General features: G+C 34.0%; 1 protein-coding gene across 2 annotated transcripts in view; it reads left to right on the forward strand.

Moving 5' to 3' along the window:
• Positions 1 to 26,453, forward strand: part of TM9SF4 (transmembrane 9 superfamily protein member 4) — a 211,655-nt gene that overhangs the window by 33,842 nt on the left and 151,360 nt on the right. For both annotated transcript variants that reach the window (XM_090391928.1, XM_090391929.1), the window contains exons 3-4: positions 3,168 to 3,411; positions 18,400 to 18,568. In XM_090391928.1, the coding sequence (XP_090248054.1) occupies positions 3,183 to 3,411; positions 18,400 to 18,568 (398 nt within the window). In that variant the 5' untranslated portion in view covers positions 3,168 to 3,182. The remainder of the gene's footprint in view (positions 1 to 3,167; positions 3,412 to 18,399; positions 18,569 to 26,453) is intronic.

The raw sequence follows: 26,453 nt of genomic DNA on the forward strand, positions 1-26,453 counted from the left end.
TCCCATCTTCTCTTTTCATATTAGGCTCAATAGCCTGTCGTGGCCAAGTAACTTGGCTTCTTATAAACCTACTCAATGCTTATGATAAGTGGATTCCAGTTAATTGGGAATAGCATAATTTGGTCCAATTAAGGAAAGCTGCACATCAAGTGTTTAAAAGATGTATGTACATAAGACAAAATACAAGTTAGACAAGTCTTTTGTTTGTTATAATAAAATTACTGACTTATAAATTTAAATAATTGGTTTAATTAAACTAAAATATTTCCCATAAAAATAATTTCATTTATACACATGCAGTTCTTAGCAATCAATGATGTTGTAGGAATTGATTGAGTGTAGCTTGTCGTTTTTTTAATTGACTGCAGTTAAATAAACTTAGTGCAAGTATTTAGTGCAGATAATATTGCCTTCCTTCATGAAATAGTCATAATCCAGTAATAAATTTTCTAGCTTTCTGGGTAGTTACTTGTTGAACCTCAGGAATATCATCCTCATCACTTTTTTTTCTTCTGATGCTCTACTTCAATTTCATCCTCAAGATCTTCATTTTCATTATGGTATTGAGAACAGGCATCAGTGGATGCAAAAACTTGAATTTCTGATGTGGTTCACATCTAATGGGACATAATTTTTGCTATTTGCCATTCGACATATCCATCATTGAATGCTTTAAACCGCAGAACAAAACAGTTTTGAATGGTCTTGTTTAGTAAGTCCTTATTTTCTCTCTCTCTCTTTTTTGTGCCATATTAAATAGCATTATGCACACTTGTAATTCAGTAATTCCTGTTTCCAATATTGAATATTCTTTAGTTGTTGAACATATTCTGTATGTTAATGTTGTTGATTTCTTCCATTTTTTAAGTATCACCATATCGCAATAATGATGGGACATTGTATTGTTTTTGGTTAGTTTTGCAGAGATATTAATAGAGAGGTGACCTCCTACAAGTAAGTACAGCAATCTCTCGAATAATGTGGCTAATGAGTTCTTTAAAACAGGCGCATTTTTGAAAACTCACTAATCGAATATAATAACCTATGGGAAAAAGTATAATTCGTTCCTCAAATTTCTTTTTTGACCCTTATTTTTTATAAAAGAATTAGGGTATATCTCAGGGCCTAGTTAAAAGAAAACCATGAAGCTGATAGACAATAAAACATATTCAGAATATCAATTTATTATTCTACTTCTTAACAAAGAATTGAGCTAACGTAGTATGGCCCTATTGCCTCTTCTACTCTTCTGCAAATTTTACTGCTTTTCTCTTCATCAGGGCCAGCCTCTAAGCATTGCTACTTAAAAACTTCGATTGTACAAACATTTTCAAATTGTTTCTGTGAAATCTCTTTGGGCTTGTCAGCGATTAAATTTCCTTCATATTTTTCAGAATCTTTCCGCTGTGCACCTAAATTTTACAGGACAGAATCACCCAACTTCTCAGAATGAGATTTAATTAACTTAGATTCATTTGAAAAGCCTCTTAAAATCATTTTGCACAATGTTGAAGAATGTGATTCCAAACGGCTCGCATATTGCCAGCAGAAATGTCATTTGACTTTGAGACTTTATAACCAGGCTGAGATTTCTCTGATTTGGCCAGAAAAGTCTTGGAAGGCACTCGCTTCCAAAAAAGACTGGTTTCATTGACATCAAATATTTGTTAGTCACAATAGTCCTCCCCCCCATCCCTTCTTCCACCATTTTCTTCAAAATCTCTGGATAATTTGTAGCCACCTCGTTATCTGCACTTGCAGCTTCACCTGTGATTCAAACATTATGTAGGCTATTTCTCTTTTTTGAAATGCTCAAACCACCCAGCACAAGTGTGGAATTCTTCTTCTTTTCCATCATTGAAAGCCCTTTCTTTCAATGTTGCAAAAAGACTTAATGCTTTTGATTTAATAAAGTCAGTGGATCTGTTTTTGGTTACAATCTTCGATCCGTGTAGAAAGAAGTTTCTCTAATAATTCAGTCATTATAATATTTTGATTTCGAGTGGTCTGCATGCATGATGAACTTGAAGCAGTCTTACCTTTCTCTTTGTATTCAGCAACTTTGCTTAAAGCTCTTATAGTTGATTCACCCATTTTTGTGTTCTTGTCCTATCTTTGCTCTGGACTAGCCTTGTTCATTTTTGTTTTTTATTATTCCAAGTTTTTCTTCCAATGAGATTACTTTTTGAATAATTTTCACACTTTCACTTTTTTGCTCACTAATTCTTTTACTCATGATGAAAGGCTGGGAAAATACTTTAAATTAAAAAATTAAGGAAAACAGTTGCAGAGGGACGAGATATGATCATCAAAAGGCTCTGTAATTAGCAGATGAATTACATTTTGGCAGTAAATTTGGAACACAGTATACATGGAAATAGTGTAGTACGCCATTAAAATTCACTTTGTGAAATGTTTTAAATCGGTAACTAAATTATTTCATCACGGTCAGTGGTTTTTTAAAAAAATTAGCCATAAAAATATAAAAATGTACAGAGAGAAAAATGTTTTAAATCTGTAACATTTATTTTTAAGATGTATATAAGTGCACTAATCGAATTTGGGTATAGAAAAAAAAATGATGCACTAATCGAAAACGATCTAATCGGGGGTGCATTAATCGAGGGATTGCTGTATAGATAACAAATGGAAAAAGTGAAAAATTAAATTATTTTCAAATTATGTATTTTACCATACTTCATTTTTGCTATTCATTTCAGAAATACATTAAGAAATTTAGCAAATATTCCTTATGAAAAAAATTCAATTTATGAATGAATATCCAGCTTACGAACACATTTCAAAAAAACATTGTAAGTGGGATTCATTGATTATTCATACAGGTGAACATTACCAGTATGAATATCCTGGTAATACCAAACCAAATTATGTATCAATGTTATAAGCTTCACCATTAGACTCATTGAATAATTATTAATTAGGAAATTGATAATTTTTATTAAACGAGCATATTAATCTTATGTGAAGGAGTGGGTAAAGTTCTTCCAGTTTTTATTACCAATTAATGAGCTAATTATCTAAAGTGATACTAAACATTTCTTGAAATTTCTGTATAATATATATATTTGTATTTATGTAACCTAAAAAATATTTTAAAAAATAAAGGTAATATGTCCAGAATATTAATTTTTTAAAATGTTTTATAGGAACTAAGGAAAATCATGTTTGTATTAGTGGCATGGATTCACTTGGCTTTTGTAATACATCAGTATCAGGCATTTGGATTTTATGTACCTGGTGTTGCTCCAGTAGAGTATCTTGCAGGTCGAGATATTGAAGTTAAAGCAGTTAAAATGACAAGCATATTAACTCAGTTACCATATGAGTATTATTCGTTACCATTTTGTCATTTGAAGAAACATGCTCTTGTTTATAAATCAGAAAATTTAGGTAAGAATGATTTTGATCGACTGATAACATTTAAATGCATACAATCCATAATCTTTATTGAAATCACTCTGCTCTTAGCAAAAGATTTTTCCATTTCATTTCAGAAATATATTAAGAAATTTAACAATAACAATATACCTTATGAAAAAATTTGACTTATGAATATTCAGCTTGGGTTTTTTTGTACTTAGTCTTATGTTTCTTTTTCATGATTGTAATTATTTATTTTTTTTTTTTGATAGTAGTATTGTAATTTAACATTATGCAAAAGAAGTAATTAACATTCTGCTGCTGCTGTAGAACAAAACTTTAAACATTCCACTAGTTTTTATAAGTGTTTATTTTTAATGTTATTTTAAATTTATTTTAAGCAAACTAATAGGAGATTAGTTGCTTAAAATGTGTAATGAAATAACCAACATTTTTGAATTTGATATATAAATACATCTTAGAACAGGGTCAAATGATTATAATTTAACTTTAAATTGTACTACTATAGCTTCTTAAAATGGATATCAGGTATTTTAAATGTGATTGGACACATTTTACCAGTATTATTTTGTTTCAGCTGTACTTCTAAAGCAAATCAAACCAATCAGTAAGATTGGTTTTGGTTTGCTTTAAGTAACCCACCTTTTATTCATGTTTAACATAACACAAAAATTCATTTTACGAAGGTAATATAGTTAGCTTTCTTTTAGAAGTTAATGTTTTGCTATGAGTATTGTGCTCCAAATCAAATTATGTATCACACTACCTGTATTGCAGCAACTATTGACTGGGTGCTTGGCTTTTGTATGTCAGTATCAGTCTGAATATGAGCCATTAAAATAGATTTTTTTTAATGTGAATCTGAATTTTTTTCAATAAATACTGACTGCCTATATTTAAAACTTTGCAAGCAAACTTTTCTGTAAAGCATTGTAACTAAGTTGTTTCATCCAAATTAACTCTACCCACCCAAAGCACTGACTAATGTTAACATACTATATGCTTTATCAGCATTTCATAGGTGGGATTTACATCTAAAAAAATGCAAAAATATTATTTTTAGCTTGTTTACTAATCCTGAACATGTGGATGGTGATATCATAGTCCTTTCACACATGAAATTTTTGTATATTCCTAGCATCAGCATCTGTCATTTGATTTAGGAAGGATCTTTTGTCAGAGGCTTAATGGAGTGAAACAGCACTAAGAAAAGATTAAAAATGTTATTTAATTCTTCCAATATTTCATCTCAGTCACTGAGATATTGTCAGGGGATTACAATATGAGACGTGACACAATTCTCATTTTGTGTTTCACTGTTTATTTTGTGTTTTGCTGTTTCACTCATATTAAGCTTCTAACATGAGTTTCTCCCATCACTTGAGCATTAACACGTGGATTAGGAAGGATCTTTAGCTGCACAACTTGGTAAATATGTAAAAGGTATTATATATCTTTTAAGATGTTTAAGTTTTTGGGGGGTGGAGGTTACAATAGTGTATTGTATTAAAACTGAATTCTCCTCCCCAAATCCACACAACTGTCTTCAACCTGTGCCTTTTAAATTATACCCAGACTTTCATAGAGGATCTGTGATCTTCCTGAAATGTTGTTTTCTAGCTTTTTTTCCTCAGCATATATATTTATCGCAGTTCAGCATTATAAAAAAGCAAGAATATCTCTTGCTTTTTTTGTTACTCCTGCTATACAAAAGCCACCTTCTTGTACATGTTCAGAAGATAGCGAATGCTAATATTAACATCATGCCCTCTGAAATAAATGCTTAGTTTTAGTACATGCTTTTGCATATTTCTATTGATGATGACATTCATCTGAATTGATATCCTGAAGTTTAAGTTGTGTTCATTCACAATTTAACTTCAGGCTCATCAGACTTCTTTCTTCATTCATCCCTTCTATCTCTGCTCTTTAGGAACAGAGAAAGGAGGGATAATTATTGAATATTTTCCAAAAGATTACAGTGTACATTTATTTAATTCAATATTAAGTTTCTCCTTAATTGATGTTGTACAAGTTCCATCTACTACCACTGCATTATAAGTTCTACAGTTTTATGTAGAATAACTGCTATTAAAAAAAAAATCGTACATAGTGAATGATTACAATCATCAGGGCCGGCTCTACCGACAGTGCAAGACGTGCATTTGCATGGGGTGGAAAAATTGGCATAAACTATATGAAAAATAAGGGGGGGGGGACAAAATTCTTATTGGTGACCTGGCAATCATAATCAATATCCAGCATAAATGCTGGTCAAATCATGCATGTTATGTTAATAAGATTATTTATTAAAACTTGAGTTTTTCTTGGTTTTATTCGTTGACCATATATTAATGAATGATATACACAAATTGTCAACAAGTTTCATCAGCTATTCTGTCTGACTTCTTCAGGACAAGTATGACGGTACAATAATGTTTACTAGTAAAACAGAAGAATGGAGTAACACAGTCAAATAAATTAAAATTAAAACTGACATGTAACATCACAACAATAACGCGCAACAATCTATCGAAAACCAACAGACACTGGATGTTACCTACACTTCAAATCATCTCACCATATTGCGCAAGAACTCAGCATAATAGATATGCTTAAAAATAGAGTGACCAATATTATCTCAGAAGAAAAAGATCTCCTTGATGAACTTACTCTCATATCTCAAACACTAGCAAACAACGGTTACCCAAAAAATATAATCAAAAAAATTCTTCATAGAAACCCTCCACTGCAACAACCTCCTGTCATGCAATATACATTGTCATCTCTCATGCAGGCTCAGTTTCAACAAAAATAGCCAAACTCATGAAGTCTTTCAACGTCAGAGTTGCTCTCAAACCTGTCAAAACTATATGCCACATTTTAAGATTTCCTAAGGAAATTAATGCCTTCTTCAAATATGCAGCTGTATACAACATCCCATGTTCCGGTGGATTAAATTACATAGGCCAAACATCAAGAAGCCTGGAAATTCGAATAAAAAGAACATATAGGGGACGTGAACAACAACAGAACAGACACTTCAGGATTAACCCATCACTTCTCGATCTCTAACCACATCCCGTTCTGGAGAAAATCTAAACAGAAATCAAGGAATGATTCTGAAAAACATCTCGAAAAGCCTAATAAATTCACTCAGTTTACCAGAATTTGTTGCTAAAAACTATACAACGCGCTTAATAAACAACGATTGAGACACCACGCTCCATGCTTATGATGTTACGCATCAGTTTTAATTTTAATTTATTTGACTGTGTTACTCCATTCTTCTTTTTTACTAGTAAACGTTATTGTACCGTCATACTTGTCTTGAAGAAGTCAGACAGAATAGCTGGTGAAACTTGTTGACAATTTGTTGATGATGATTGTCAGATGAGACCTGAACAGACACATAGGGAGACAGAATAGGGGCTATGAAAGGGTTCATGGCAGCCATGGAGTGGGAAGGATGTACCAGGAAGGAGAGAGGATTTTGGACTTCGCAGTAGCATTTGATCTGTCAATTGTGAACTCCTTTTTCTGTAAGAGCATTTAGAAGTGGCAACAACAGTTCACAGATTGACTACATTTTGACTAGAAGAAAACATCTTAAGGCAGTGACAAATTATAAGGTAATCCCGGCAGATCAAGTGGCGCAGACTTTAAAATAAGGTTGAAGATAAGAACCTTTGGAAGCCATGGGAGGAAGACAATTGAGTGGCTTCGCTTAATTCTCTTCCTCACAGAGAATGTGAGGAACCGTTTTAGGGAGAAGGTGTTGGAGAGGATTTTGGATGGACAAGAAAGCGTACAAGATTGGAGAGATATAATTCAAAAGCAATTCTAAGCTGTGCAATTGAGGTGCTTGGTGAAACATCCGGTAAGATTAGAGAGCAGAAGGAGGGTTGGTGGTGGAATAATAATGCACAAGAAGCAGTGACGGCTAAGAGGAAGGCAAAGCAGAAGTGGGACGAGTCAAGAGTGGAAGAAAACAGAGAGGAATACAGAGAGAAAAAGCAAGAAGCCAAGAGAGTTGTTGCACAGCCAAAGGCCATGGCATATCAAGACCTTTATGATCAATTAGAAAAAACAAAGGAAGCACCGAGAAAGATTTATCGATTGGCAAAATGTAGAAGTAAGGCATCCAAGGATATCATACATGTGAGGCAGATCAAAGACTCTAGAGGAAGGGTATTAAGGAGGGATGTGGATATAAGAAACAGATGGAGGATATACTTTGAAGGGCTTTTGAATGAAGAAAATGCAAGGACTTGCAGAGAAGATGGGGAGCCTTATGAGGGGATGGTGCAGGACATTAGTAGAGTGGAAGTGAAGGAGGCCATAAAGAGGATGAAGAATGGAAAATTGGTGGGCCCTGCCAGGATTTCAGTGGAGACATGGAAGGCACTAGGGGAAGAGGGAATTGACCTGCTGTGGGACCTGTTAATAAAAGTTTGTCAACAGGAAAATATACCCAAGGAATGGAGAGAAAGTACTCTTGTCCTCATCTACAAGAGTAAAGGGGATGCACAAGACTGTGTAAGAATTACAGAGGAATAAAGTTGATGTCCCACACAATGAAAATCCTAGAGAGGGTTCTTGATGGAAGACTGAGGAAGGAGGTGGAGATTGCAATTTGGCTTCATGCCTGTTCGATCAATGATAGATGCTATCTTTGGGTTACGGCAGATGATGGAAAAGTTTTGAGAGAAGCAATGGGAGCTACATCTGGTATTTATTGATCTGGAGAAAGTGTATGATAGAGTGCCAAGGCAAGAAGTCTGAAGGTGTCTGAGGGAGAGGAAGGTACCAGAGAAATATAGCAGACTGGTGTAAGAGATGTACAAAAATGTGAAGACAAGACTTCGGACCTGCCTGGGAGAGACAGAAAGTTTTCCAGTGAAAGTTGGCTTGCATCAAGGGTTAGCATTAAGTCCGTTCCTGTTTAATATTGTGACGGAGGAGGTGAGAGAAGATGTGCCTTGGACTATGTTGTATGCAGATGACATCGTGCTGTGTGCAGAATCAAGAGAAGAAGTGGCAGCTAAACTGGAAAGTTGGAGGAAAGTACTGGAAGAGAGAGGTATGAAACTGAGCAGAAGTAAGACAGAGTATATGTGTTGCATAGTGGATGGCACCCAGGAGACAGATCTGGAGCTGGAAGGAAATATCAGGAAGGTCACTGACTTTAGATATTTAGGTTCAACAATGAAAGAGGATGGTGAGGCTGAGAAGGAAGTGGGATGCAGGACACAAGCAGGATGGAAGACTGGAGAGAGAGAGAGAGATGGCTGGAGTGCCATGTGATAAGAGGGTGCCGATCAATCTAAAAGGCAAAATCTAGAGGACAGTTGTGAGACCAGCTATGACATATACTATGGAAACTGTGGCCCTGAGGAAAAATAACATCAGCAGGATGGAGGCGTGGGTATTGGAGATGAGAATGCTTTGGTGGATGTGCGGTGTGACCAGAAAGGATCATCTGAGAAATGATTATGTAAGGGGAACGGTGAAAGTTACGAACTTAGGAACAAAGATACAGGAGGGAAGGTTGAGATAGTTTGGTCATGTGATGAGGCGGGGGGAAGAGTATGTGGGAAGAAAGGTCATGTAGATGGATATGCAGGGAAGGAGGAAGCACAGGCAGCCAAAGAAGAGATGGAGGGAGATGGTGGAGGAGGACTTGAGGATGAAGAACTTGGATGTGGCTACAGCCCAAGACAGGAGGTTGTGGTGGAGACTCACTACAAACAGCGACCCTACTTAAGTCTGAAAAGCTGCAGAAGAAGAAAAAGAAGAATATATGGTCAACGAATAAAACCAAGAAAAAACTCAAGTTTTAATGTTGAGTGACTAAATGCAAAACAATAAAGATTATTTATTTTTAGTCTACTATGTGCGTAAGACCTATTAAATTCATTTTGTCAATCTTTCCATTCATACAAGTTTTTCTGGGAACTCTGGCTGGAGGAATTATATTGAAAATTGGTATTTGGAATCTTTACAAAAAATATTTTTTGAGGCACTTTTGTTTCATTAGACCATTTGCAAGAGTGAACAAAGGGATCAAATGTATAATTATTATGTATTGCAAAACTCTTCTCTTGGTGGATGAAATATATAATATACTTATTAATCCTGTCATGGACTGTGTCGTTGAATGTATAGGCCTCCTCCCGTTTTTATTATAACTATACAGTTTCTTATTTCAGACTTATGTATTTCATGATTAACTATGCTACACTTGAAGATTAAGTTAAGCATGAATCACACTGTCTTTTCAGCATTTTATTATCAATGTTAATTAAAACAAGACAAGGAAAATAGGCAGGAGCATTGAAAATATATATCAACTGCATTGTGAATGGAGACCCTATAGAACAAGTAAAACATTCCAGCTACTTAGGCATGATTTTTAGTGAAGATGGTAAATTAAATATGGAAATAGACAACAGAATGAACAAAGCTGGTATGGTAGGAAGTTAATTGAATAAATTCATATGGAATAAGAGCGAAATTAGTCGGAATACTAAATTAGTATTCCGACTAATTTAGTAGTTGGAATACTAATTTACCCTCTAAATTTACCCTCTGACCAAGCCCTCTGAATTATGTAGTGTAGTTACTGCAAAACTTTTATACCTCCATACTTAAGCATTTAAGTATTCTGGTTGAATATCCTCTACTTCAGCTGCCTTTCCACATTTCAAGTTTTTGATGGCTCTTTCTACCTCAAGTATTGATATGTGCTCATCTTTGCATTCCTCTTGAAAATTTTGTAGAATGGATCTGTCACTACTTGGTTCATTTAAGTCTTTCAAAGTAATTACTCCAGACATCTAGCATATCCTTATCTTTAGTTTTCACATCACCTTTATCATTGATGGTTCCTTTTATAGTGCTCTTTCCTCCATTTCTAAGCTTTTTCAATAGCCTCCAGAACATTTTGCTATCTTCTTAATATTTGTTTTCTATATTCTTACTGAAGTCTTGCCATGACTTTTGTTTAGTTTCTTTCACTCACAGCTTATCTCTCTTACATTTTTCTCTGTATTCTTTTAGGGCACCATCAGTCATCATTATCCTTCTTTGTCATCTGCTGGAGGTCCTTCACAGACAGTTATTAATATTTCCAAGTGGCATGTTTCTACTGAACAATTAACTGTGCTTTCTAATTTTGCAATAGCACCAAAAGCTGTTCCAGTAATGGACTTTTTTCCTGGCATTTGAGAAAGAGCTATGTGATATTTCTTCAGATTTTGCTAACTGCTTTTAGTTCCAAATAGTGCAAATACTTTTCAAGTCCAAACTTCCTCCTCTTCCAAATTTTTCTTAGTCAGAAATGAAGGCCTTACTCTCTATACATAAGATCAATAACTTGATTATTACTAAGGCAGATGAGAAGAAAATCATTAGTTCAAGATCGAAATTAATACTATAGAAAATTGATGTTAATGATACATGACTGTTCTACATATTGTCCTCTTACTAATTTACAGAAGAATCACAAATGTTGTATGGAAAGTTAAGTCCATATATGAGAAGAAACCGGCTCTGCTAGTTAAAGACATCCTAAAAGAATTCTATTGTTATACTGCAAGTAAAAGAAAGAATAACTCTACTGAATGCAGTTGGTATAGGGGGTGACTGATACAGAAGTGATTGTTCAACTAATGAGCAGCAATTTTGCTAAAAGCTATCATCCTGGTATATGCAACATTGAACTCACCGCTACCTCTTCACCGTATGAAGAAACTCATGTAGATTAGGAAGAAGTACTAGAGCTGTTGCACACACTGAATAAGAATTCTGCAATCGGAGCTGATGAGAGCATGGATGTTAAAAGAGCATTCAGCTGAACTGGCTATTCCTTTGACCAGGCTATATAATTTGTGTCTCAGAACAGGGAAGATTTCCACAGGAGTGGAAAGAATGTATGGTAACCCCATTGCACAAAGGTGGTGCAAAGACTGATGTATCCAACTATTAACCCCAATCAGTATCTCAGGAGTGGTGGCGAAGATTTTGGAAAAGTTGGTTAGGGTTCGCATTCAGAAATAGGTTGACAGAGAATCTATTTTGCAATGAACAGCAAGGGTTTACTAAGGAAAGGTCATGTTTTAGCAACTTGTGCATATTCTATAATAATGTTACCACTGAGTTAGACAAGGGCAATGGATATACCATGATACTTTTGAATTTTGCTAAAGCTTTTGACAGAATACAGCATGGAATACTGTTGTAGAAATTGGAGAATATGGGATTGGATTATAAACTATTGGCATGGATAAGAGGATAGCTGTTTGACAGATATCAAAAAGTGGGGGGTGTGAATTGAATCTGCAAGATTCAAGGTAATCAGTGTTATGCCTCAAGGATCAGTCCTTGTTCCATTGTTATTCAATCTGTACATTAATGACAGAATACAGCATAGAATGCTGGGAAGGATTTGACATGTGATATACAGCTATTTGCTGATGAGAAAAGATAAGTAAAAAAAGATCAAGAGTGCTGCTGATATGCAGTACTTGCAGAATGATATGAATAGTCTGGAATTGTGGGCATGTGAGAATGGCTGTCATTTCAATGTTAATAAATGTAAACTCATGCACTTTGGTGTGATTAGATATCCAATGTCGTATTATAATGGTGGGATTATAATACAGGAAAATCAATGCAAAGCATTGATTTTCCTGTATGCAGTTTAAATACTCCAGTCTTGTGCTTGTTTTGTTACATTTGTATTAGCTAAGACTGAGATTAATTCATTTGTTAGTTCAAAATGTTGTGAATCAGTGCTTGTGTTTTTGTACATTTCAATATATATTTATTTTGCTTTGTGAATCGTCTCTCTCTCTCTAGTCTATTGTCTTATTTATATTATCAGTCATATTTATATGGTCCTATTTATATTATTAATCTCTGCTTTTCTGTGACAGGTACAAACTTAATGTATTAGTTTGTATCCTAATTTAAGAATATTGTTTGGGGATGTTCCTTCATGTAAGTGTACTTTGTCAGGTTAGGGAACCATGCACTATTGTCAGTATGCTAGCATGATTTCAGGGTTACAGTGTAATTCTACATATATTTAATGTAACATAATACATGCTGGTTAGGAAAAAGATGCCAATAGATTAGCAGTTTCAGACTCTTTTAATAATCAGGGCTTGGAAAAAAGTGTTCATCTGCTTGTCTCTTCATAATGTCAAAGCATGTTTGCCTTGTCACACACTTTATGACATGCCAGTCATTACAAATTCCTGTCTTGTCAATTATCACTGATTTGCCATAATGGTGTATGTACTACCAATAAGTAGGATAGGATACTCATGCATCATTTTATCTTTAGAGTGCTCAGGCATAACTATGAAATAACCAGCTAATTGTGATGTGGTAACTATTCTAATGTAATGGATGCTAAAACTGAAAATTAAGAAACAAGTGTTTAGGTTTTTTTTATTTTCTTAAAATATATAATTTCTTTATATTGATTCTAAAAATATAACCTAAATTTTTTCATGTTTTTATTTAGTTGCTACCTCATCATATGACATCAGTGAGATTGTCCTTATGCCAATATTTTTAAAGCCAGTCAAATTTCAGAAAACTCTCTAAGCTAGTTATTACATGTAGACCTAAGGAAGTTTTTATGATTTCGAATGTTTTTAACCTTTCCATTTGTTTAAAATGGAATGGAAGAAATTGATTTATGAAGAAATTTTCATAAAAGTGACTCAAGCCAAGTGTTAGAAATGAAAATGTGGGAAAATGGTCATGTATCGTTGATAAATGCATAATTTTCTTAGTTTTTTAGACTGATACACATACTAATATACAGGCTAATTATAATTAAAGTTTGCATTTTGAAAGGCTGTAACTGGATAACTACTCAGTGGAACGATTTAATATTTAACTTGGTATATGTGTGCGGCAATGAATTTTATTTTGCGCAAAAACCAACTTTAGTTCTAAAAGTTGCCACCAGGGCGATAAGTGGAGCTGCAATACCATTGTGGGGTAATTCAAAACATAGGGTACACACAGCACATTGTGTGGTTACACAACATGTTTGATATGCTGTCCTTCGTTGTTGGCAATGTACTGAAATTGCAAAATCGCATGCTTAACCACAGAACTTCGACTTTTACTCGATATGGCATGTTTGCTGTTCTTGAGGTCTACTAAGTTGGCTATGTGTCCATAATACACAATGTCTCAGCGATGTCCCTACAACCAAAAGTCACAGGGTTCAGATCTGGCGACCATGCTGGCCACGTTGTACAAAAATGGTGGCTGATTATTCTGCCTTTGGTAAAATGTGTCTGAAGCAACTGCTTGTCAGGTGTGATGATGTGAGGAGAGGCACCATCCTGCATAAAAACTGTTGAATCTAGCCACTGATGCTGTTGAAGTGTTGGAATCACCTGCTTGGCTATGAGAAATGCATATCGCTGGCCATTAACAGTGCAAGTAATGATATTAGCAGGACTGAGCTACTCGAAAAAGAAAGGTCCGATAATGAATTCTGCTGTAAAACCACACCAAATGGTGACCTTTGGGGAATGAAGCAGAATCTGTTGCATGACGTGTGGGTTTGTAGTTGCCCAAATTCTGCAGTTGTGACTCAGCTCAGAAAATGTGACACGGTCAGTCATCGTCCAGTTCAGTCTGAGCAAGAAACTGCAGCGCAAATGTTTCTTATGTACCTCAGTCAGGATTAAACAATTGCTAAATGTGGAGAATCTTGTAAAGATAATAGTGCAGAATTTGCCTTAAGACTTTGTGAACCATGCTTACGGGTTTGTCTAATGACCATGCAATAATGCCATGTACTGTTGCTTCTTATGATATTTATCATCCTTTCTTCTAATGCTGGCTACTTCTTCCACTGTCTGCTATTTAATAGGCTTCCATCCTCTGCCATCAAAGGAATCCGTCTCTTCAAATTTATGGATTATTTTGCATAAACCATTTGCAGTCATGAGACCTGTTTTTAATACCTTTAATGTTCTGAACTTTCACAATGCTCTCAAGACACAGTTGTTATTTTGGTAAAACAACTTCATGAGAAGTGCGCGATCCTTCAGTAATGGTGACATTGTGCCTTACCACGTCTGTTCACAGGCAATGGATTGATACGTTCTGCAGCTACCAGCTTTTATAGAAGCTTCTTTCAAAGCATATGTCATTGGGGACATTTGGTATTTGCATAAATTGTATGGTTGCAGCACTTCACTGCATACCAGGAGTATCATACATAATTTGCATGTATTGCAGCTCTAATGGCAACTTTTAGAACTAATATTGGTTTTTTGCCCAAAATAAAATTCCATTGCTGCACACATCATGTTAAACAATACCTCATTCTACTGAGTAGTTACCCATTTACATCCTTTCAAAATGTAAAGTTTAATTATAATCACTTACACATTTGCTTCAGCATTTTTTTTTTTTTTTTTCACAAAGACATCAAGAGTCATACTGTGCTAAGACATAGGTCACAGCAGTACATATGGTAATTGGTTAGTAGGACAATCACAAATATCCATGCCCTTGGCAGGATTTGAACCCACACCCTTGTGGCTGGAAAGTGGATATGCTAACCAATCGGACAACCAGACTGGCCACTGCAGCATTGGTAGTTACACCGTAACAAGAGATCATAAATTAATCAGGTCTGGAATCAAACATAAGATTGATATAATAAAATAAAATCCAAGTTAATGTGATCCTTGAGCCACATTAATAAATGATAAATAAGCTATTCAGTGTCAGTGCATTTTCACTTTGCACACTCGCAACTTATACTGAACTAAAGTTTAGTAATAACATGAAAACATAAACATTTAGTGGCTTTGCAGTTGATTGAATCATGACTGGCAAAACACAGTAATATTTCTATACTACTTTGGTGTTTTCATTATGCAGTATTATAGGATCAGAAGCATGCCACTAGTGACACATTCCACAATTTGGAAACCAGTAACGGGATAATCCTGTAGCAGAGCTGGGAAGGTTTGTATTGCAAGTGCTACTTTCAAAGTTCCCATCATTTCTTGGCTTCTTAGTTAGTTAATTTAATACATTTTTTTTTTTTTTTTTTTTTCACATTGTTTTAAATTCATATCTTTTGACTTGGCGCTCATGATTACTTTTAATTAGGGAAAACAAAAAATAATAATTATCAGTTGTGCTACAATGTCATTGAAGAACAGGGACCAAAATGGCATGACAGGAACAGTGTTGACTTGCATGAATTTGGTGGCATTAGTATTATTCTTGCATTTTAATTCACTTCATCTTAAACTACCACCGAAATGTAAGTAATGATGAGTGAGGAGAATACTGTACTGCCGAATAACTCTTTCATGTTGATTTCAGAAAAGGATGTCATTGTCATTTATTATCTGTGTAAATTGCTCATCATCCAATTCCAGATATGTACCCTCAGGAGGTGTATACAGGATAATTATAATAGTACTGCATGAAAAAGTACACCATTACTAACTTCCAATCAATATATTCCTCCAGATTAATCAATACTCCAGTATCATCAGATCTTATGTTTCTGTCTTTTAAGTCGCTTTTTACTATATCAGTCCATCTACATCTTGGTCTTTTCCCTGCCAAAGAACACTTGTTTTATTAATTTTTCCTCTCCCATTCTGTTTAAGTGACAGTACCACCTGAGATTAGCTTAACACATTCCTGAATGCTAACAATAGTGAGTTCTTTCCTAATATCCTTTTTTTCATGTGGTACTACCATTGATGCCATCTGTTCACTCCACTAATCTTTCTCAGAAATCTTATATCAGAGGGCTCCAGTCTTTGATCAAGTGCTTTATTTCTGATCCAGTTTTCAGATTCATAAGTTAAAATTGATATAAACACTGTCTTGTATACAACTTTTTAGTGTTTTGACTAGTGTCTTATTCTGTATAAATTTATTCAGCTGACTTTCTATCATATCAGCTTTACTTATTCTGTTGTTTATTTCCATATTTAATTTACCATTTTCATTAAATATTATGCTTAAATAGCTGAGATGTTTTACCTGTTCTATAGGTTCACCATTTAGGATATAGTTGATATTTTCAGTGTTTCTGCCTATTTTCATTGTCTTTTTCTTTTTATTGCTGATTTTCATACCAAATTTATTACAACAGTTATTCAATGTAGTCCAGAAATCTTGAAGACTTGTACTGGATTTATTCAGAAGTATAACATTATCTGCATAAAGTAAAGAGCTAAGATTAACATCACCAATTTTGATATCGGATTTAACACCACATTTCCCTCATAATGTGATCCATACAGATAATGAATAAGTGGGGATAATGTGCATCCTTGTCACACACCTGAGTTTACTTCAAACCATCTTTCTGTGCCTCCTTCAGTTCTAACTGCTGACTTATAGCTTAAATAGAGACTATGTATTGTTTGATGTAATGTTCCATTTACACCATATAACTGTAGCATTTTGACACCTTGTCATATGCCTTTTTGAGATCAACAAAACTTAAATACAAATCCTTGTTATATTCCCAAGATTTCTCAACTATTTGTCTTAATGTGAAAATCAGACAATTTTTTAGCCATTTCTCAAGTATACATGCATAAATCTTACTAGGAACACTCAGTAGAGAAATACCTCCTGTAATTCTCACATTCAGTTTTATTTCCCTTTTTATCGATGGATACTATGAGTGTTCTGCTCCAGTCATCTGGAATTTGACCCTCTGACCAGGCCTTCTGAATTATGCAATGCAGCCAATGTAAAACCTGTATACTTCCATATTTGAGTACTGAATTTCATCTACTCCAACTGCCTTTCCACACTTCAGATTTTTGGTGACTTTTTCTACTTCAAGTATGGATATGTATTCCTGTTGGGAGTTTTCTAAAATCAAGCTGCCACTTGAATGACAGGCAAAAATAAAAATGGAATGGAATTTCCCTTCCATTTTTATGGAATGGAATAATAACAAATATGTTGGTTTCAGAGATTAAGTTTTTATGCAAAAAATTTTTTTTTCATTAATCATTATAATGTTATTAAAATAATATTCTCCATACACTTATCCTCATGGTAACTATAATATAATTCTGTTCATTCATGTCAGTGGATCATCTCTTATTTAATGATCTTATCATCATCATCAAATTCCTGTCATGTACCCTCAAGGGGTGTACAGGATATGACAGTACTACATGAAAAAATTACATCATTACTAACTTCCTATCTACAATTTTCCTCCAAATCAGTCTGTTACTTGTCAAGACTCCAACATTATCAGATCTTATATTTCTATCGTCTAAGGCACTTTGTACCGTATCAATCCACCTATATCTTGGTCTTCCTCTGGGTCGTTTTCCTGCCAACCTGGCAGAGAACACTTGTTTTGCTAATCTTTCCTCTCCCATTCTATTTAAGTGACCATACCATCTGAGATTAGCTCTGCTAACGCATTCCTGGATGCTGACAATGTCAAGTTCTTTCCTAATATCCTCATTTTTAATATGATATTGCCATTGATGCCATCTGTTCACGCCTCTAATCTTTCTCAGGACTCTCATATCTGCGGTCTCTAGTCTTTGGTCAAGTGTTTTACTTCTGACCCAGCTCTCAGATCCATAAGTTAAAATTGGTTTGAACACAGTCTTGTATACAGCTAATTTAGTGTTCCGACTAATTTCTTTCTTATTCCATATGAATTTATTCAATTGACTTCCCACGATACCAGCTTTGCTGATTCTGTTGTCTATTTCTATATTTAGTTTTTCTATTTCTATATTTCTATATTTTAATGATCTTATCAGTTATTAAATTACAGATAATTGAATCGCATATTTGGACATCATTCTAATAATCGTAGTTGAACTTATGAAAACTTGCTATTTTACTTTAGGAATTAGGCTAATAATGTTCATAGTTATAGTTTAAGCTTATGTTCTTTGAAGTTATAATTATAACAATCTTGTTTATTTTTAGGTGAGGTATTAAGGGGAGATCGAATTGTAAATACTCCTTATAAAGTTCAAATGACTGTTAATCAAGAGTGTCAAGTTCTCTGCAATAATGCTAAAACTCCTTTAAACTGGTCTGAAGCTGAATCAAAATTAGTGGCTAATCGCATTCAGCATCAGTATTCAGTTCATTTGTAAGTTGATATATACATATTTATTTATTCTTTGAAATAAATACATTTATAATAATAATGTGAATACAAGCAAGAAAAAAGAATAATTTCTTTGTTACATGTAGGTGTTTAAATTTTTAATGATAGTTATGTATTAAAGTTGGTATTGAGAAATATCTGTATGTTATGCATTTGTTATGCTATATTGTTTGTTTTAGATGTAGACTATCACCACAAAATTGAATTTTTTTTTTTTTTTAAATTAGATATAAAGATATACATTATTTGTTTTTAAAAATTCAGTTTTTAAATGAAGTACAAGATGCATTCAGAAACTAAGTTGTGGCCATACATACTGGTGATGCAAGTGACAGGATGGGGATACTGTTGCACAGCAGTGTTGCAGGAGTCATGTATTCAGTGGACATATTGTTCTTAGTCTGTGCTTGAGTAAGAAAATCTTGCCATTTGTGAGATACAGTCAGTGATTAAAAGTTTTGAATGCCAAAAAAAATGTTCTTCTGGCTGAAATTCATTGTTAAGTACTAAGTAGAAATGATGCAAAAATGGTATGCTGTGTTTAGTGAAGGGAGGATGAATGTGCATAATGAAGACTGAACTGGCCACTCTTCATTAAACACTGCTGATCATCATGAACAGGTGACTGAGAAGATTCAAGAAAACGGAATTTTGGAGTTGATACACATTTCCTGCTCATTTTTTTGTTCTTTGCCACATGACATCTTCACAGAACACAATATTGCAAATTGTGTTCATGATGGGTGCCAAAAATGCTCGCTGATCACAAAACAAAATGCATGGTGGTAGCACTGACTCGGAATGATATCATAATGAAGATGACAAATTTTTGAATCACATTATGACAGGAGACGAAACCTGGATTTTTCACATGAGTAAGCAGCAATCAGTGCAAAAGTAGTATAGGATCTATAGAGGCAAAGAAATTCAAGCAGATGCTTTCCTCCAGGAAGATCGTGTGTACCATATTTTGCTTATTGACCTTGTCTCAGGGAACAACAGTAAATGCAGATGAGACTCTAAAAAAAAATTGTAGCAGTCTACTTCAAACAAAAGACAGGGCTCCCTCCTCAGCTCTGGATTTGTTTTAATTCATGACAACATATTACCCCATACTGCTGCTCTAACATTATAGATCTGATCTTGCACCTGGTGACTTCAGTCTTTTTTCCACTTGAAGAGATTTTTAGCAGCTCAGTTCAACAGCAATGATATGAAGATAGTGAAGGATTGCTAAAACACTGGTGGCTGACTACTTTGATAAGGAGATACAAAAATTTGTGTCCGAGCATGACAGATGTCTCAAAGCAGGGGGAAAATATGTTGAGAAGTATCTGACAATATGTGTAAACTTGTGACAATAAGGTAATATTGAAAATATTGTTTCATTCGTTTACAGTTAAATTGAACTTTGTTTCTGGATGCACTTCATGTTTAATTCTTTGTTTGTATTTTGCATACTTATTTGTTATAAGAAGTTTTGAGAAATCTAAGTATAGTATTCAGTTTTAGGATGCAGAACTAGTTTATTATAAATTAGCTGGTTGACTTCAAGTATATGTGGACTATAAACTACTGTAGTTGACTACATGTTATGATTCTGTGTTTCTTTTCTCATCCCATGAAAATATATATAAAGTATTCAGTTCATTCAGTTTTATTTATATAAAGGCACAAAGATACATTATAAAGTAAAGTATCTTTGCTGACAGAAATAGTTTTTGTGGCTCTCGCCCATTAAAAGTTGTAAACCTATAGTACACTAACACCATGGGTGGTCTAAGGAGTTTTCCTCCCCATTTTTAATTATTTTATTTTATATATGTTTTCTTGTTTATTTTCCTACATAATTCAGCAGTCCTGCTCTGGAGACCAAACATAGAATTTTTTTCAAGTGGCTTCATGCCCTATGATGGTTTTACACTAGGCAGTGAAATTCATTTCCCAAGGACATTTCCAAGCATTCAGTCCAATGGTGGGATTTGTACTTGGTTGGAGACTAGATACATTAACCATTTGGCAAGCCAGGCCAGCAGTTGCAAGATAATTTTGTTTTACTTTAATGTAACTTGTGTTACTCTGAACTTCATCTCTTGACTATCTGTTAGAGTAAAAAAAAAAAGAAAAAAAGAACCTCTGTTGGTGACTCTGTTTAATAATAGTTATGTAGCTGCAAAGACTTGTATTATGGTACTGTTTTATTATTATTATTATTATTTGTCACCTCCAGGGAGTCCAAAGACTCATCGAAGGAGGGCATCTACTCTACAACTCTGCTTCCACCACTCACAATCCATTAGTATTTCCACAGACAATCGCAAACATCCATGCCCATGGCAGGAATCGAACCCGCAGCCCCTTGACTGGAGAGCAGACACGCTAACCACTCGGTCAGCTAGGCTGTTTGTACAGCATAATAACAAAGTTTTGCTTTATCATGCTGTATTTTGTTATGAAACACTATCTAAAAAAGATGGATTCTAATCTGGCACTTTTAAAGAGAGAAATTTCTTGATATTAAACTTAAACATGCATATCAGAAAAATTCACAATCTGAACTTCAGTTTTTACTATGATGTTTCTCAAACAGTTTTCTCTACATGAATAATGTAAAACAGTATATTCAACGAAATTTTATGCTTTTGGAATCTTTTTGGTCCTGTGTCATTAATGTGAATATATTAAGCAGCTGATAACAGTGCACTGCTTCCAGACATTTATGTTTTTTTTACTTTAAAAATATTTTGAGGAAAAAAAAAACATTGCTGCCTCATGTGGACTAAATGTTAATTTACATTATTGCTTTTAGTAAGAATGGAATTAACTTTTTTTTCCCTTTAGCTGCTTTATATTAAAATATTCATACCTACTTATATATAACATATGCAGAATCTGCATGCTTCCTGTTTCTCCTTTTTCCTTATTTTTTCCTGTTTTTTAATTATTTCTAATGAATTTGTGATGGTGCATGACATAGAGATGTCATGTTGTTTTCATGGTTGTTAAATGCAGTAAGACATGTGGGCTAAAGAACAAAACGAAAAAAATGAGCAAGGCGTATGTAAAATTGAACTGCTCTGTATTTACAATTTAATTTCAACTTTAAGGTCAATTTTTAAAGTAGACCCATTATATTAGGATAAAAGTAATGCTAAAATGGGGCACGCTGATAATTTTTAATGTAATATAAACTATTTTCAGGATTTTTCCCAGTGCATGATAACATAAATCTTTTGTAATATTAATATAAATGTCATTTAATGATATCATTATTTTTGCTTACTTATAAGTGCTTCATCTTGTGATGAAATCAGAGGATGAAGTTATGAGTTGAAATCTTTTTAATTACTTAAAAATTTAATTATTTAATTACTTCAGTGCACATTGCTGTATGGAGGAGACTAAAAAGTGTACTTTATTATTTGAATATTAATGAAGTATATTATCAGATTAAAAATAGAAAATAGTTACACTGGAGTGACACCATTTCTGACTGGCACTTTTTTGTGAGCAGTCATTTACGTATAGGTTCTTTTAGTTATGTTTTTAATACCGTGAGCTGAACTTCATAGGCTTTGTTTTTAAAATTTATTTTTATTTTTTACTTAGATCTATTCATAAAAGGTTGTAAATATATCATACCATATATGGTACTAATGCTATAGGTTGACCAACCAACCTCTTGTGTATGGGCTCAACATAACAATAAGTACATTAGTGAACAAATAGTTATTATAATCTGGAAATCTTGCACCAGAGATCAAATGTGGAAATACTTTTGATCCACTTCATCCCTCCAATAGCCAGTGATAATAGAAGCTTAAAAAGAAAATTTGGATGGCATGAGACATAAATTGATGTATTTGGAGACGCCAAGTATTTTTACTGCATAATGGACATGCTTTAATGTTACCAGGTTAACTGCTGTTTTGGATAAATGCATATATTATTATTTATTAAAGGATAGTCACATCATTATGAAAATATCTTTTTTAACTTCATAAATGATGGAAAGATAAACACAGAAATCAATCAATGCAAAATGTTCAAAGAACTTTTTTTTTTTTTTTTTTTTTGTAATATGTCACTGTAACCTTAATTATGATTATATAGCTTTTGTTCTAATAACTGTTTGGGAAGTCTGCCCAGTCTTGTCTCTTACTTCTTGTCTCGAATGGTATTTTTTGCTTACGAAAAATACACTTCTCTGACACTTCGAGTTCCTTAGTACTGAATGAGAGTTTTTGCTCTCTTAAGGTTTCTGCCAGGTCTCTGAGGAGAGCCAACCAGTTCGAAACAGCTGTCAGGCCAGTGAAACCAATAGAAGGCGAATAAATGGACGTTTGGGCAAGCGATCATGTCTCTTATAAGGGCCGCACTAGGGCAACTCATAAATGCCAGCAAGTGTATTTCCGTAAGCTCTAGTCAAATTTCATACGAAACTTTCATAGTTTCTATATTCAGCTTTGAAATAATGCTGGATTTAATATCCACTTGATTTATATAATTTTGATAGCCAAACTGAAGCCTTTTGGCTCTTTATTTTAGTAAATAATTTAGTTATATTTTATTGTTAACCTATTTTATCTTCTGATCAAGATTTTGTGTGTATGTGTGTATGATATTTTCATTGCAAAGTGTTTGGTAGTCTTTAAATTAATATATATGTACTAATATATATTTATAAATTACCTAATTGATCTGCATGAAGTAATATATTTATTTTACTATTACATGAAATTTCATAATACAATGTATTATTTTTTAGAATATTCCATTGTATTGATATTAAATATATTATTTGTAACCTCCATGGAGTCAACAGACTCATTGTGGGATCCCACTCAACCAACAACATGTCTATCGTAATGAGCTTTGAAGTTATTTACACTACCTGCACTCACAACACACTCAGGCAATGCATTCCACTCACTAGCAACTCTATGTAAAAAAATCTACTCCTCACTCCTCCTTCACTGCATCCCTATACAACTTCCAGGGCCCCTCGTTCTTCCCATCTTAACATCCACTCTTTTTATAATTTCTTCTATGTTAATCTGATAGAATCCCTTAACTAACTGGAAGATCTCTATCATATCTCCTCTTTTCCTCCTATCTACGAACCTCGATAATCCACATTCTCTCAAACACTCTTCATAACCAACACTTCAGAGTCCTGATATCACTTTGGTTATTTGTCTTTGGGCCCTCGCTAGTGTTTCCACATCACAATGAAAACTAGGTGACCAAATCTGAGCACAATAGTCCGTATGTGGTCTGACCAATGCCTTATATAGATGCACAACCACTACCTCCTTATTCTTACATGCTGATGTACTTTTTGTCATAGCAGCAATACGACGTACAGTCTTTGCAACATGTGTGATGTGTCCTCGGAACTTTAGTCCACCATCACTCCAAGATCCCAATTCTCATATCACCAATACAATGTAGTCTTATGTCTCTGTATCCCAAAGTGTAACACCTTGCATTTATTAACATGAAAACTGCAACCCCCACTCATTTGTCCAAGCTAAAAACCTATTCAAATGTTTCTATAGAGAATTAACATCAGCACTACTCATGATAATTCTACCTAACTTTGCATCATCAACAAACATTTGAAGATTCCCAGTCAATCCACAAGAAATATCATTAACAAACAAGCTAAACAGTAGGAGGTCCAAGAACAGACCCCTGAGGCATGCTACTGGTCACCTTCCTTTTCTGAGACACAGCTTCATCATACACAACTTCCTAGTATCATTCAGAGAGCTAATCTCCAATCCATCTAACTATCCATTCCTGTTCTCTGCAGGTCGTACACTAACTTATCATGTGGTAATTTATCGAATGCTTTTGCAAAGTCCAAGAATATCACTGTATATAATTCTCCCTTATCCAACACATTCATCACCTTATAAAACATGAGCAGATTGCTAAAACAAGATCTGCCCTTCACAAACCCATGCTGACCATCATAGAGAATCTTGTGTTTGTCAACCCAATCCTGTATTCTATTTTTAACCAATTTTTTCAACACTTTGATCACAACTGCAGACATACACATAGACCAGTCTATAATCGGAAACATTTGTTCTTGAACCATGCTTGTGGAGAGGTATTCTTTTGTCTTCTTTCCATGCCTTAGTAACTTTACCCACTTTAAGACTCTCATTAAATAATAAAGGCAAGGGGCATGACTAACTCTTTTGCATTCTTTAAAAATACGTGGTGATATGTCATTCGTTCCACAGCCTTATTAACATCTAACCCGAGCAACACTTGATCTCAGATTTTTTCACCTTTAATTCTCCTAATTCTTGCTTCCCTTCTACATGTTGTACAGCATCATTCACACCACTCTGATATATACTGATGAAGTGTTCATTAAATAATTCCACTATATTTGCTATGTTTACTCTGCTACCATAACTGTCCACCAGCATCAACCTGCCATAATTATTTTTCCTCTCCTGCCACATAGAAAAAATCTCTCTGATTAGCTTTGACCTGACTGGCCAATCTCCTGTCATCTTCTTCCTTTCCTTTCCAGGCTAATAGGCCAGGTGGCCCATACCAGACTTAATTCCATCTTTTTAAGAGTCGTCCTCTGCATCAAATACCTTTTGGGTGATAATTTAGAATTTGTTTAGGTATTCTGCTTCTATTCATTCTCAGCACGTGTTCTTTGCATTTTTCTTATAGCAAATAACTGTTTCATTTAGGGAGATTGTGATTCTGAGTTTATTTCTGATTTCGCTACTTTTCATTTTATCCATTATGGTGACTCCTTCAGTTCTACCCAGAAATTTCATTTCAGATGATTCAATTCTTCTTTCATCTGCTTTTTTTTTTATTGTCCATATCTCACTGCCATAAAGTAAGGTAGGTATTATAGATTCTTATTCATGTATGTTTTTCGTGCATAGTTGGGTTTGAATATTTTATTTATAATGGCTGTTACTTTTAAAGAATTTGATATCTTTGTTTCTATATCAGCTTCATTTTCATATGACATTGTGCATCCTAAATATTTGAATGCATTTACTTGCTCTGTTATTTTGTTATTTATTACTATTTTACTTCTTATTGGATTAGCACTTTTCAAGGCTATGACTTTTGTTTTGTTTGTTGAAATTTCCATGTCATATGTTTTTATCATATTATTTAAACAGCATAATGATTTTTGTAGTTCATCTTCATTGTTTCCAAAGATTATTTGATCATCAGAAGAAAAAAAAAAAAAAGTGGCAAATATATTGTTACGATTTATTTTGAATCCTCCATTAGTTATCTTCCATTCTTTTATGATTTTATCTATATATGTTAAATAAATATATCTATATATGTTAAATCTGGTGTGAGACAAGGATGTACATTATCCCCTCTGTTATTCATTATCTATATGGATCGCATTATGAAGGAAAGTGGTATTAAACATGGTATCAAAATTGGAGATGTTAATGGTAGCTCCTTGCTTTATGTGGATGATGTTATACTTATAAATAAATCCTACAAGTCTGCAAGACTCCCTCACTAAATTGAATAACTGTTGTAATAGATATGGTATGAAGGTCAGCAGTAAAAAGACAAAGACAATGAAAATAGGCAGAATTGTTGAAAATGTCAACTGCATTATGAACGGAGAACTTATGGAACAAGTAAAACATTTCAGCTACTTAGGCATGATTTTTAATGAAGATGGTAAATTAAATATGGAAATAGATGACAGAATCAACAAAGCTGTTATGGTATTCAGTCAATTGAATACATTCACATGGAATAAGAGAGTGTTCAAACCAGTTTTAACTTATGGATTTGAGAGCTGGGTCAGAAGTAAAATACTTGACCAAAGACTAGAGAC

Source organism: Typopeltis vanoorti, chromosome 4 (genome assembly GCF_054136105.1).
Source record: "Typopeltis vanoorti isolate ZY-2024b chromosome 4, IOZ_Tvanoo_1.0, whole genome shotgun sequence".
Lineage (NCBI taxonomy): Eukaryota > Metazoa > Arthropoda > Arachnida > Uropygi > Thelyphonidae > Typopeltis > Typopeltis vanoorti.